Raw genomic sequence first — 12790 nt, forward strand, 5'->3', positions numbered from 1 at the left:
CAGCCCTGTCTGAGTTCACACAGTCCCTCCAAGAGGCACTGTGCCAGGGTCAGGGCAGGATAGACCCCGGAAGGCTGTGAGGTGAAGGTGTCGATGCAGAGAAGGAGCATATCCCAACAGCTGCCACCCCTGTACGCCTCATATTCTGTACACGTGGCATTGTGGCCTAGAGTGGTACCCTGTAGGCCACTGTGGGGGCGGTACTGCTACCAACGTACACTGCCTTCCACGGCCCACACCTCAGCCCAAGACCCTTATCTCAGCAAATGCATAGACCTTACAGAGCCAGATCCTGCCCTGTGTAGTGAGACCAATTCTCCAGCATCTAGTTAGAGGACACCATCCTGCAATGGACTATCACTTAGCTGGTTTATCTGTCAGACTACAGCAAAACCTCCGTCATTCCCACAATCAGACTATGTTTGCTAAGACCAGCAGAATCCCTGATAAGGGTAAGAACAGAGCACACACAAACTGCTTTAACACTAGTAGTGTTCTTAGCTGAGATTCACATGGAGGGCAAAATGTTGTCTATATTTGTCTCTAAGTAATCCCTAATAAGCTCGTTTTACTCCTCACCGAGATCAACTCTAGTGAGTCATTTTTTTGGGCTGCTGGTGACAGCCCAGTTGATACAGATATTAATTTCACATCTTGTCATACTCTGACATACCCACAAACCTCTGCACAGTCGGACCCTCCCTCCAACAAGCCCACAGACCCTGTAGATGGCATCATCTCAGAGGCTAACCATGTCTGAAATCACTCTGGAACCCAGTTTCCTGTGCGGTGTGAATGAACGAGTTAGCAAATGTCTACAGAGGGGAATGAGGAGACAGTTGAAGAGCTAGGCAATCTGGATGCACCCACTGGACTTCCTCAGTTTCCCCACCTGTGCCATATGGGTGATCCTGTCTCTGTCATTTGTTGCATATTTTGAAAGTTGCTGATTGCACTTCCTGCTACTCAAGTAATATTATTTCCCTTCTCGGATCTTCAATGGGGTTGAAGACTAGATAATTGTAGTTACTTTCCTCTTGTGACTTGGCCAAGTTATTTATCTTACAAGATTTAAACTAGTGAAAATAGGATAATTATTAAATATATTTGTTCTTATTGTATATAATTTTGTATTAGGTTTAAAACTCTCTTATTTAAGCAAACGGGGAAGGTGCTATAGGCAATCTTACAGCTTGTGGTTACACGCCTACTGGGGCGTGGCCTCTTAGACCATATATGCTGACACAATACTTGGTTCAGGTGCAGATGTCTGGCAGGGGATAGGAGAGCCCAGAATAATCCCTGATTTCCTTGTGATGTCAGACCCCTGCTTATCTACAGTGGGAAGCCCTTTCACCTAACACAGAAGGCCATGCATCTGCTCCCTGTGCTCTGAAAGTGCGGGATCCTCCCTCTGCAGGTCAGACCAGGCACACAGCTCCTGTACTTCACAAGACCTACCTTGGGCCCCGGGTGTCCCTGCTGTCCTGGAGAGCCATTCCTTCCAGGGAGGCCCTGTAAAGATACAGACAGGACTGAACACAGCCCCATCATAACCCTCAAGTCCACTCAGGCTCCCCCGCCGATACCCAGCCTCCTCCAGTCCTGGACTCCTGTCTGTTTTGCTGGGAGGAACAGGATCCTCCAGCATCAAAGGTGTCCTTACTGGCCTCCCCTTCATTGATGGGCACCCACTGGATTCAGGCAGATCTGAGGTCACACCCTGGGCCTTTATACAAGGAGGCCTGGGGACGGCCAAGTGCAAAGTAAGTGCCGTTGATAGGCGTACTGTGACCTCTGACTCGGGAAGCATTGCCACTGGCCAGAAGCCTTGGGCTTGCAGAGAAAGGACCAGAGAGGTATGACCATCCTCTGAGGGCCAGTACCCAGAGCAGAGCTGCCTGCAAGGCTGTGGTTCGCAGTTTGCCATATCATAGCCCACCAGCCACTACCAGCACAGTCCTGGAGACCAGTGGGACCTGGGCTCATTCTGTCGAGAAAGGCCAGCATCTGCCCACAGATGGAGGACATATATAAGAGAGAAAAGCTCAACCAGTGTGCAGAGGTGTTAGCCAGACTGGGCTTCTGGGCCTAATGGCTGTAGAAGAAGCATAAGGAAGTCTGTCCTCTGTGTAACATAGCTGGGAGGCTGCTGGTGGGCTTGGCTTCCTAAAAGCTGTGCTGAGGTGGTGTGGGAGGTCCATCAACCACTCTGCCTCCGCCAATGGCAGGAGAAGTCCCTGGTCACTCCCAGGGAAGGAGACACTGGACTCACCGGAGGGCCTTGGGGCCCTGGTGGCCCAGGGGTCTCAGAGGAGCAGGCACAGGAAGAAGGGAAGGCTGGGCATGTCTCTCCATCCCTCTGGAAGAAAAGAAATCATTTGCTCAATGGACCCCACCCCCTCTGGATCTCATCTGATCTTGAGACTCAGCATGGCCAAAGGACACCTGACTCTAGGGAGCGTCTAGCGTCATCACCAGAGGTGGGGCAGGTCAGAATGAAGGCTGCGAAACCCTGTGTGTGCAGCAGACTGTGTCCCTCCTGGATACCCACATGAGCGCTATGGCTCCTTTTCCCTGCTCTTCTCCCAGGCTCCTAGCATGGCCAAGTTCAGCGTGAGCTCTCAAGGGACTAATGAGGATAGCTAAGTCCCCAGAAGCAGACCTAGGATGGCTCCACAGCCTCCCTGAATGAGCTTCTGCCTGGGCCTATAGCGAAAGGGGGAGCAGCTTCTCCTTAGAGCTGACCAGGGACTTCCAATTGACATGTAGCTGTTACGAGTGGAAATGGGATGTCCTCACGTGTTCTCTTCAGGCCCCTGACCAGCTCGTCCAGAAAGTCTGCTTTTGTCTCTCTCAGCAAGGGTCTAGACAGGCCATCTACACAGACTGGGTGGCCCTTGGTGGTCCTCTCACAGGGCCAAGGACAGTGTCCAGGACCTTGCGGCCACCCACCAATGCAGGAAGCTCGCAGCACTTGTCCTTGTCTGCCCAGGTGTCACTGCACACGATTTGCAACATCTGGAGCTGGAACTGGGTAGCAGGGGGAAAATCAGCCTCACAGGCAGAGCCCACCCGCCCCATGAGACAAGACCCAGACTCACCGTGGCCGAGCTGCTCCGCGGCCCTCTGGCCTTGGCTAGCCTCCCTAGTGTGATGAAACCAGCCGTGGGTGGGCTGCCAGGATCCCCGATAGGCCGCTCAGCCACCTTCCGACAGTCCACGTAAAGTCTGACCTTGAAGTGGCCTACAGCCACGTGGACCTATAGAAACCATAGTGAGTTTCCCACCCCACACCAGGTCAGAACCAGATTTTAAGGGGGCCCAGCACATAGGGCCTGGGGTCAGATCCCAATTCCACTCTGGGACCTACTGGGGCCTCAGCTTCCCCAGGGGAAGTTACTGCAGGAGCCTCCCAGAGAGAAGAATTTGCTCTCTGACCCAAATTAAGAAGGGAAAATCATAATAGAGGAGCATCAGGGTCAAGGGCCCTAGGTGGATCAATGCTTGACTCTCAAGGGAGACAACCACATGCAGGGAAGGCCAGGCCAGAGGGTCAGGGCCTGCAGGGCTCGGGCAGACAGTTCCCAGGACCTTGTGGAAGCTTCCGAAGAAAACCTTCTTTGCATCCTGCAGGTCAAAGGTGACCTCCTGCAAGGCTGCCCTGGGATCATGGTTGAAGTAAGTCAGAGACTTTCTGCCAGCTGACAGGGAGGATAGGGAGCAGAAGAGAATAGTGAACTGGAAGACGCTGGCAGTGAGAGAACAAGGGGCTGACCCAAGCTCCAAGTAGGGCCCCCATAATACAAAGACACAGTGGTATCCAGGATATCTGCTCTCGCTGAAGATGGGCTTTCATGCCTAGTTGCCTGGGGGAACCCACAGTTTGGCCTGGGGGCTGGCATCCTTATGTGTTATGAGATGAAGAAGATAAGCAGGGGCCCCATCCCTCTCAACTGCCAAGGGTGATACGGGGCCCACAGTCACCATCCAGCAGAACCCCAACGATGGGCTGGAAGTCCTCGGCCATCATCTGCCACAGCGCAAAGGCTTCTCGGGGTGTCTCAGGGAGAAGGCGCACAAGGAAGACAATGGTGTGTTCTGGTGGCAGAGTTGCTGGGTAGATATCACTGGAGAGACAGGGGATCGGAACAGATTTCAGAGGACTGAGCTCAGGTCTTCCTGTCTCGGTTTCTCTGTAAAGAACACGGGAGTGTAGCAGAGCATCCCCCTACCCAAAACTGTTAGTGTTCAAGAATTAGTGCCGAGGCCCCTGGGCCAACAGATCCTCTACTCCCCAAAACTAGGCCAAGGCTACAGTGGAAGTCACTGTGCAAGGGCTACGGAGCCCCTGACGCTCAGTGGCACTGTGGGTTAAAAGGGGCCTGACCGAGGAGACTCTAGCAGGAAGGTCCCTGGAACAGTCCTGGGACTCAAGAGCTGCTCCCACTGAGTATATATGCTGAGTTATCAGACTGGGCAATGGGGAAATCCATGCCCATGCTGATCCCGGCTCTCTAAGGGCAGAACAAGGGCAAAGTCACTCTGTAAGACTATTCTTACCAGTCTGCAATCTTCCTATTTCACCTTCATCTGCTCTTAGGACAAAAGCCAAGAGCTAGAGAAATACCACCTCAGTCATGATCCTATAGTTCTTTCTTCTTAGAGACAAGAAATCACAACATAGCCAGAGCTGGCATTAGACACACAGTGATCCTTTCTTGGCCTCCTTAGGTCTAGGATTCCAGGTGCCGCCACACATAGAACGACATCACAATTCTCTAAATAAACCACAGAGACTCACAAGTGCCTCCCTCAGGCAGCCTCTCCACTCCTCTACTCTCAGCAGCTAAGTGAGCACTCCGAGGAAGCTAGTTAATTGTCCCACCCTCTTTTGGAGTCCCAGGAAGGCAAATAGATAGAGAGAGAACTCCAGGAAAAATCACTCATTTGAGGAGAGGAACAATTAAGGGAATTCACTACTGGGAATGTGGGCAGCTTTGGTTTAGGCTGTGTGGTAAGAGTAGAGACAGGGACAGCAAGTAGCAAAGACAAGGGGGAGGGAAGAGGTTGGTGAAGGGAACCAAGAGACAGTCACTAAGACGAGGGGCAGCCAGCTATGCCAAACCTACACGAAGACCAGGGACACTTGATGACAAGGTCAAGCACGAAGTACGTGTGGCCATGGCCATGCCTGCCTCAAAGGACACATCTCAGGAGAAAATGTAAAAATAGATCATGCAGATAGAACAGCTCTCAACATCGCCATCACTGAGGAAATGTAAACAGTGGGAAACCACCTTGCTGTCAGGAAGACAACCTATTGAGTGTTGGTGGAGCGAGGAGCAAGGAGAGCCTTGAATGGTGTTGGGACTGTAAATTCGTACAGCCACTATGGGAAGCAGAATGGAGAGTCCTCAAGAAACAAAATAAGAAATATCAGATGTGGCAAGTCCATTCCTGGCTACAAAGGAAATAAGGTCAGACTTAGTGATCACCATAGCTCTAAAGAAATGGAATCGGCCAGCATGCCTGTCAAATTTTAAGTGAGAGATGGAGCCAGGCTCTGAGGAAGAATGGTATGTATAGCCCTCAGGGTAGGAACAGTAGGGGATAATGGATGGGAAGGCTATTGAGATGCCAGAGAAGGAAGATCGCGAGTAACTGGAGTGTGGGTATCCAGAGGACAAGCGCCGACCATCACCAGCAACGGTTTTACAGCAACAAAATAATAAATGTTGGAAGAGATTGCTATTTACTCATATCTAACAACTAACTAATTGATGCAGCTATAGAAAAAGATGGTGAGCCTGTGTGGGTCTCAGCTGAGTGGACAGGAAGGACATCTCCAACCCCTCTTCTGCTTGACCAGGAGGCTGCTGCATCTACCTGCCCGAAGTTTCTAGCGGTTCTTACCTTCAGGTTCAGGAGGAGCCTGAACAAGAAGACCCCCCAGCTTGCTGCCTGCACTTGGACCCCAAACTGCTGTGTGAGCCCATGGGGCCATGCTCTGTCTACCCGTGGCCTCCTTTCTTGTTCATGGGAGCGTGTGATGGTCAGAGCTTTCCAGCGCTCCTTGCATACCTCTGTGAGGCCTTATTTATACTTCCATTACATGCCTGGGTCTCAGTTATTTCAGGATGTGGGAAGTGAGACTGCTGCTCGGTTACACTGTGTGCATCAAGTTCAGGTTAATGGCTCATGCATAGGGTAAGCAGAAATTGGTGTCTCCTAGATAACAGGGACCTCATGTGCCTTCTCATGCCTTCTTGGAAAGCACCCACTTCTCACAAACCAAGGATGGTAGATTTGCCCGTCATCAGGCTACAAAGCAGAGGGAATGGTGCCATGGCTTATATGCAGAATTTTCTGAATGTGAATGATCCCTGAGCTACATATGGAAAAGACCCAGGCATGGCTTCAAGTCATGCTGGGCACGGAGCCTACTCCCACACACTAATTAATCTGTCAAATGAGAATTTCTGGAGTATAGGGCTGAGGCCAGCCAGTCTATGGTTTGCTGATATGGTGTCAGAGGCTGGTCAGTTATGAGCCAGGGTCATGGCAGAGCCCATGTTAACTCTTCCTACCTCATTTTGTACAATCTCTCTCTCTCTCTCTCTCTCTCTCTCTCTCTCTCTCTCTCTCTCTCTCTCTTTCTCTCTTTGTTTTTTGAGACACAGTTTCTCTGTGTAGCTTTGGAGTCTCTCCTGACATTCACTCTGAAGACCAGGCTGGCCTCGAACTCACAGAGATCCACTTGCTTCTGCCTCTTGAGTACTGGGATTAAACGTGTGCACCAACATCACCTGGCACACAACCTCTTCTTGTATTATGGTTCCCTCGGCCCCTCGCACCTGGCTCGCCGCATCAGCTGAGCATCCTTGAAGAGCGTGAAGGTGGGGGCCGCACCCAGGGCCGAGGGTTCCATGGCCACACCTCGAACAGAGGCATACTCCTTTGCCACGAGACCAAAGGCCACCATCAGGTCAAACCCTGGTGGAACAGGGAATGGAACAATCAGGAAAGAGGGAGGGACAGGGGCAAAGATTCGACTTGGAGAGGGGTGGCAGGATGTCGAAGAGAGGGCCTGAGAAGATGGCCTGGGATGGGGTCTTAGAGGTGGCCATGGGCGCAGCACAGCTCCACCCTCCAGAGGAGAATCTAGCCCCTTTCTCTCTAGGCTGACGTCTATCCCTGCTCCCCTCCTCTATTCCAGTTCTGACAGTGGGGAAATCGCTCACCCAAATGCCCTAGCTTGGAAAGCCATATACAGGACACAGTGGAACCCCTGACACTCAGAGCCAGCCACCTGCCTCATACACCTACCAAACAGGACCCACATTCTGCCCCAACCGAGCTCCAAGTTTGTTCCCTTTAAGGAAGACCTTGGTGAATTCCCCTCTAGCCAGAGTAGAAGGTTCAAGCAGCCCCTTTTGTTCCTTGTAGCCTGAGGACCCTTTAGGGTCCAGACCCCAGCTGTAAGCTGAACTGGCATATGAGTCACTGGGATGATTAGTGTTATGGTTGATCCTCCAAGTACCAGCTCCTTTTATAGCATTAACTGGCACAAATCAGGGAGTGAGATCACATAAGAATTTGGTGTTTAACTGTGCACCACCAGACTCAAGGGTGCAGAGGCTCAGCCTTTCCGAGGCCCATTTTAAGGAAGCAGCTGTGCCTGCCCATCTGTCCACTGGCCCTGCATTCCATAGGTCCTTCCATTCATGGATCTCACCATTCACCATCCCTGCCAGCTTCAGGGCAGTGGAAGCCCCAGGCAGACTCTCTTGCTGGGATTCAGGTGAGATACAGCCTTCCTACCACAAAGCCTATCTGTCCACTCAGTACTTTTAAGGCCCTCCCTTGCTGGAAGAATCCCCTGACATGCCTCATGTTAAACATCTGTTCTCCACCCTCTTCCATAGTCCTTATGAGGATTCCAGGCTTGGCATGACTTACCCCAGATGCCTGGCAGTAGGGAGCCACCTAGGGCCCAAGTGGAGCTAGCCAGCTCTGCCTCTGCCCTGCACACACCGATACTAACTTTGGATGAAGCAAAAGTAAAACTTCCCTGACAGCCTTGTGGGCTACCTGAAAAGTACCCTGTGATTGATCCTGGATCATGAATGCTCTGCCCCAACCTTGGAAGAGTCAAGCAAAGCAGAGGAGACAAACGACAAGGCACAGCTGACAGAGACGTACAGGACCTACCTGAGAGGGAACTGTCCGAGTTCAGGGCTGGACAGGCTGCTGGGAGGACAAAGAGGGTCCAGTGAATCACACCAAAGCTAGTCCAACTACCAAAAGGACCGCTCCGTGGGCCATTTCAGGCCTCTGGTGAGCACAGCTGGACCTGCACAGCCCCACTTCCCTCCCTTTGCAATGCCCACCCTGCCACTCCATCCCTCCCTGCCATGCCGGGATCTCACCGAGTGAGCAGGTACCCCTGCCTACCCTGTGCACCCAGGGCCAAAGCCAAGGTTCCACTGGGGACCGCACACAAAAAGTTATGGGCCCAAAGTGAGCCCCCGGCACCAGATGGTAGGGCCAGGGAGATGACTGGGTACAGCAACTAGCACAGGCCTGGGGGAGGAGATACAGGCTGACCCTGAAGCCACAGCCAGTGTTCCAGTCACAGTGGCCATCCACTGAGCATTGAGGAACCAATCATCACAGGCATTTGGGCTATGACTGGATCATCCAAGATGGGATATTACAGCTGGGGCAGTGAGCTTCATGGACTTTGAAGGCCCTATGCCCTGAGCAGCTGATCCTGGCCTTGTGGATTGGAGGCTACCAGGCCACCAGAGACCTGACTATATCCTGTGGCATCAAAGGCAGGTCTCTCCTGGGTAGAACTCTCCACACTCTCCATCCATTTCCCAGTCACTCTGATCAGCCCGCTCTACTTATTTTGGGCACCCCACTGTCCATTGCCTCTCCAGTCTGTGTTGGGCCTGGGACCTCACTGGCTCTGGGGTGCACTGGCTTCTGAGCTCTTACTGGCTATGAGGTCTCACCGAGTGAGATCTGGCCTAGTCTGGGATATGACCAAACCTAAGGTCTGACAGTGTCTAGCTGGACCTTGAGTCTGGCGTGGGTTTGAGGTTTAGAAGGAGTCACAGTCTTGGTGCCTACCAACCTGTGCGGTAGGTGGCAGACACTGCCGTACTCTCTCCTGCTCCATAGACGGCTGAGACCAGGACCCTGTACTTGGTGGCAGACAGCAGGTCAGGAAGTACAACATGGCTCCTGGTGCCTGGCACAGAGACCTGCAGGGGAGGAGACCTCTGAGCCTTCCCTCTTAAGCTGCCTTCTCCTTCCAAGGCTGTACTCCCTCTGCCCATCTTTCCCTCTGTAAAGAAGCTGCTACCCTCAATTGATAGGTAAAACCAGCACCTAAATCCCTGGGAGGCTCTTTATAGACTCACCGATTTCTCTGGTCCAGAGCCCGAGGCTGGGGCATAGTTGAGCCGGTAATGTAGGACATGGCCACTTGGTGGTGTCCAGCTGACCTGTAGGCTGTTGGGGGTCTCCGAGGACAAGACCAGGCTGGATGGGGGGTTCCTGCTTGCTGAGGCTATCCAGTAGCACAGACAACGTGGAATGCAAGGCTCTCCAGAATGGAGGTACCCACAGCTAGAAGGCCGGCCAGCCAGTCCCTGCATCATCACCTTATGCTCTGTCCTGCTCAGCCCTAACAATGCCCCCTGATGAGTCCCCCGCTATCCCTAGAAGGTCTTACACAGAGGCTATGTCACTCTGGCTGGGGAATTTGAACCTCAGCCACCTCAAGAGCCTGTACCCTTTGTGGACTTGGATCCAATGGTCCAGTCCAGGGTCTCAGGAACTCAGGGGGCCTGCTTGCCAGTGGGAGTATGAGGTTCTGGGCACATGGATCCAGGAGGGTCTGGGTCCCCTCTGTGCTGCCCCTGGCCCAAGCCCATCTGAGTGGAGCAAAAGGCACCTACTGGGGATGTAGCGGAGGGACACAGGGTCGCTGCGAGTGCCGTCCCTGTAGTAGGCAAGGATGGTGATCTCATACTCCACATGACTCATCAGGCCAGGTAAGATGGCTGTGTCAAGGGTCCCTGGGACAGAGATCTGAAGAAAGGAGAGTCCAGGGGTCCGCTTGGATCATAGGGAACCTCCCTCCAGAGGCAGGATCACAGGCTATGGCAGACAGGTGTTCCCAAGATACAGGACATGGATGGACACAGAGTCTAAGTCTCCCATGGTTTTGGGATCTGGGGCCATAGGAATTTCTCTGAAAGGTCTTCTGCCCCTGTTTCCTTACCTCATGGGCCTTCCCCTCTCCCAAGGGCGTCCACTTGATCTGATAAACAAGTACACCAGACAAGGCAGGAGCCACCCATGATAGCTTGACCGAATCTCCTGCAAGCTCCACCACAGACAGCTGAATAGGGCTGGGAGCCTTCTCTGGAAGACAGGGGTAGAAATGGGGTGTAGGGTGTTAACCTAAGGGTCCATCGTACTGAGTAGTGGCCCTGGCCCCTTGTCTCTTGGCAGACCTTACATCACTGTACAGACACTTGTACCCACCTGGCCTAGTACAGCCAGCCAGACACCCAACATAGGCCCTTCAGCAGTACATAAGGACACAGTCCAGTTCCTCCCAGCCTGATGTCACTGACTCACTTGTGGTCACATGGCCGGTCAGCACGGAGGAGCCACCCCCGAAGTAAAAACAGGTGACTCGGACGGTGTACTTGGTAGAGGAAGAAAGGGGGCCCAGGGTGGCTGAGGTAGCATTCCCAGGAACCTGAGTCTGTGGGGGGTAGACAGGCAGATCAGACAGGCGCATGTTCCCCTGACAGGATGGGGACCTAGGCTCAGGATCCACAGCCAAGGCTAGCCTATGACTCTCAAAATAGGATCCTCAGAATGCTCCCTTAGTGGAGACTCCTTTCCCTGTCTCACCTTTTAGCCCCACAAGCCATTCTGCCTTTCAGTCTGGTGTGACCACAGTCTCAGTGTGACATCGCTATGCATGAATGTACATGTACGTGTCCTTGCTTCAGGTCTTCCCCAATTCCTGCCAGACACAGCCCCCTTGTGGACTGGGACATAATCAATACCGTGTCCCTTGCACCATCTCAAAGGTTACGTAAAGGAAGATAAACAGATCCGGACTGAAGGTGTCCATAGGGAAGAAGAATATGAGGGGTGAGAGCCTAAGAATACTAGGCCACCAGTGCCTGTGGGAATGCCGAATCTACCTAAGATTCTGGGTCCCCCAGGAGGCCCTTGTGACTTTTGGGCCCCTGCTCTTACCTGTCCAGAGTGGCTGCCGTCACTGGAGACATAGCTGACCTTGACCAGGCGCACGGGCCTCTGGGCTTCCCAGGACACACAAGCTGAGCTGTGGTTCACATCTGAGAAACTCAGGTGTCTTGGGGGCCCCAGAGCAGCTGCAGAGAATAGCAAGGCCTCAGGAGCTGGCAACCCTACACTTGGGACTGGGAAAAGGGTGGGATGTGCTGGGACTGAGGAGCATATGGGGCATCTGAAGTTAGCTGTGGTCTCCTACCCTGGAGGGAGCTAAAACACAGAGCAGGGAGCCGGGCAGTGGTGGTGCACACCTTTAACCCCAGCGCTCATGAGGCAGAGGCAGGTGGATCTCTGTGAGTTCGAGGCCAGCCTGGTCTACAAGAGCTAGTTCCAAAGCTACAGAGAAATCCTGTCTCAAAACAAAAACAAAAACAAAAACAACAAAACAAACAAACTAAGCCCAGAGCACGGTATCTGCTATGTGGATGCATGACCTGGGAAGGTTACTCACTGGTCCTGGCACTGATGCTCCGGACCTCACTGGCCTCTGGTCCCCGAAGGCTCTGCACTGAAACCTCATAGTCACGGCCCGGCTCCAGGCCTTCCAGCAGTACCTCAGGCTGTCCCACATGTACCTGGCAGGGACACGGTAACACATGTCTTAGCACCAAGCCCTGCCATCTGTCCCACCTGTCTCCCTTTTCCCACCTCTCACCTCTCTCCTTTGCTTCTCCCCAGGGGAGGCAGTCAGCAAGTACCGCACCAAGTACTGAGTGGCCCCAGCAGAGGGCTGCCAGGTGAGGTGGAGGGTTCTGGGTGTCGCTGAAGCCAGGGTCAGTGCCCCCGGTGGAGGCAGGGGTGCTGAGGGGGGATGACCATCCCATCAGGGCAATCTTAGGGGTGTGGCACATGCAGAACTCATAAACATGAACAAAGAAACCCTTTTCCCAATGATAAGACTTTCAATAGGTAGGGATGTATAGATGGGGCACAGTCAGGTAGACAACCACCAATCAGAGCACTTGTCTCAATTGTCAGCGGGCTGTGGTTTTCAACTCACAGTTCTGGGGGAGCCAGATAATCCTGCTGGCCTAAAGCAATTTGCTACAAAGGTAGTGATTGATGTAACCTCCATGTTGAAAGACACACACACACACACAATATATGAAGCCATCTCTGTGAATGACTAGAGACAGACAGCAGCATCGAGGTTGCCAGGGCTGGGTGAAGAAGGACCAGGGGTACCAATGAAATGTACAGTTTCCTTGGGAAATAAATATGATCTATGATGGCCTTGGTGTATATAGCCTTGAATATAGTGTGCTTTTTTTGTTTATTCATATTTCTGTCTTTTGAGACACCGTTTCTGTTTGCAACCCTAGCTGTCCTGGAACTCATTATGTAGACCATGCTGGCATTGAACTTAGAGATCCATCCACCTGTCTCTGCCCCTCTAGTCCTGGAATTACAGTGTGTGCTACTGCACCTGGCCAAG

The 12790-nt window shown here is 52.7% G+C and overlaps 1 protein-coding gene across 1 annotated transcript in view; it reads right to left on the reverse strand.

Annotated features, from left to right (window-relative positions):
• Col20a1 (collagen type XX alpha 1 chain) overlaps nt 1-12790 on the reverse strand; it is a 33622-nt gene that overhangs the window by 7055 nt on the left and 13777 nt on the right. The window contains exons 13-28 of the mRNA XM_026787310.1: nt 12011-12156; nt 11807-11930; nt 11299-11435; nt 10663-10792; nt 10301-10443; nt 9975-10107; nt 9435-9583; nt 9146-9275; nt 8215-8253; nt 6858-6996; nt 3988-4130; nt 3595-3704; nt 3105-3263; nt 2956-3033; nt 2276-2362; nt 1462-1515 (exon numbers count right to left, since the gene is read on the reverse strand). Of these exons, the coding sequence (XP_026643111.1) occupies nt 1462-1515; nt 2276-2362; nt 2956-3033; nt 3105-3263; nt 3595-3704; nt 3988-4130; nt 6858-6996; nt 8215-8253; nt 9146-9275; nt 9435-9583; nt 9975-10107; nt 10301-10443; nt 10663-10792; nt 11299-11435; nt 11807-11930; nt 12011-12156 (1901 nt within the window). The remainder of the gene's footprint in view (nt 1-1461; nt 1516-2275; nt 2363-2955; nt 3034-3104; nt 3264-3594; nt 3705-3987; nt 4131-6857; nt 6997-8214; nt 8254-9145; nt 9276-9434; nt 9584-9974; nt 10108-10300; nt 10444-10662; nt 10793-11298; nt 11436-11806; nt 11931-12010; nt 12157-12790) is intronic.

This window comes from Microtus ochrogaster, linkage group LG8, assembly GCF_000317375.1.
Source record: "Microtus ochrogaster isolate Prairie Vole_2 linkage group LG8, MicOch1.0, whole genome shotgun sequence".
NCBI classification, from domain to species: domain Eukaryota; kingdom Metazoa; phylum Chordata; class Mammalia; order Rodentia; family Cricetidae; genus Microtus; species Microtus ochrogaster.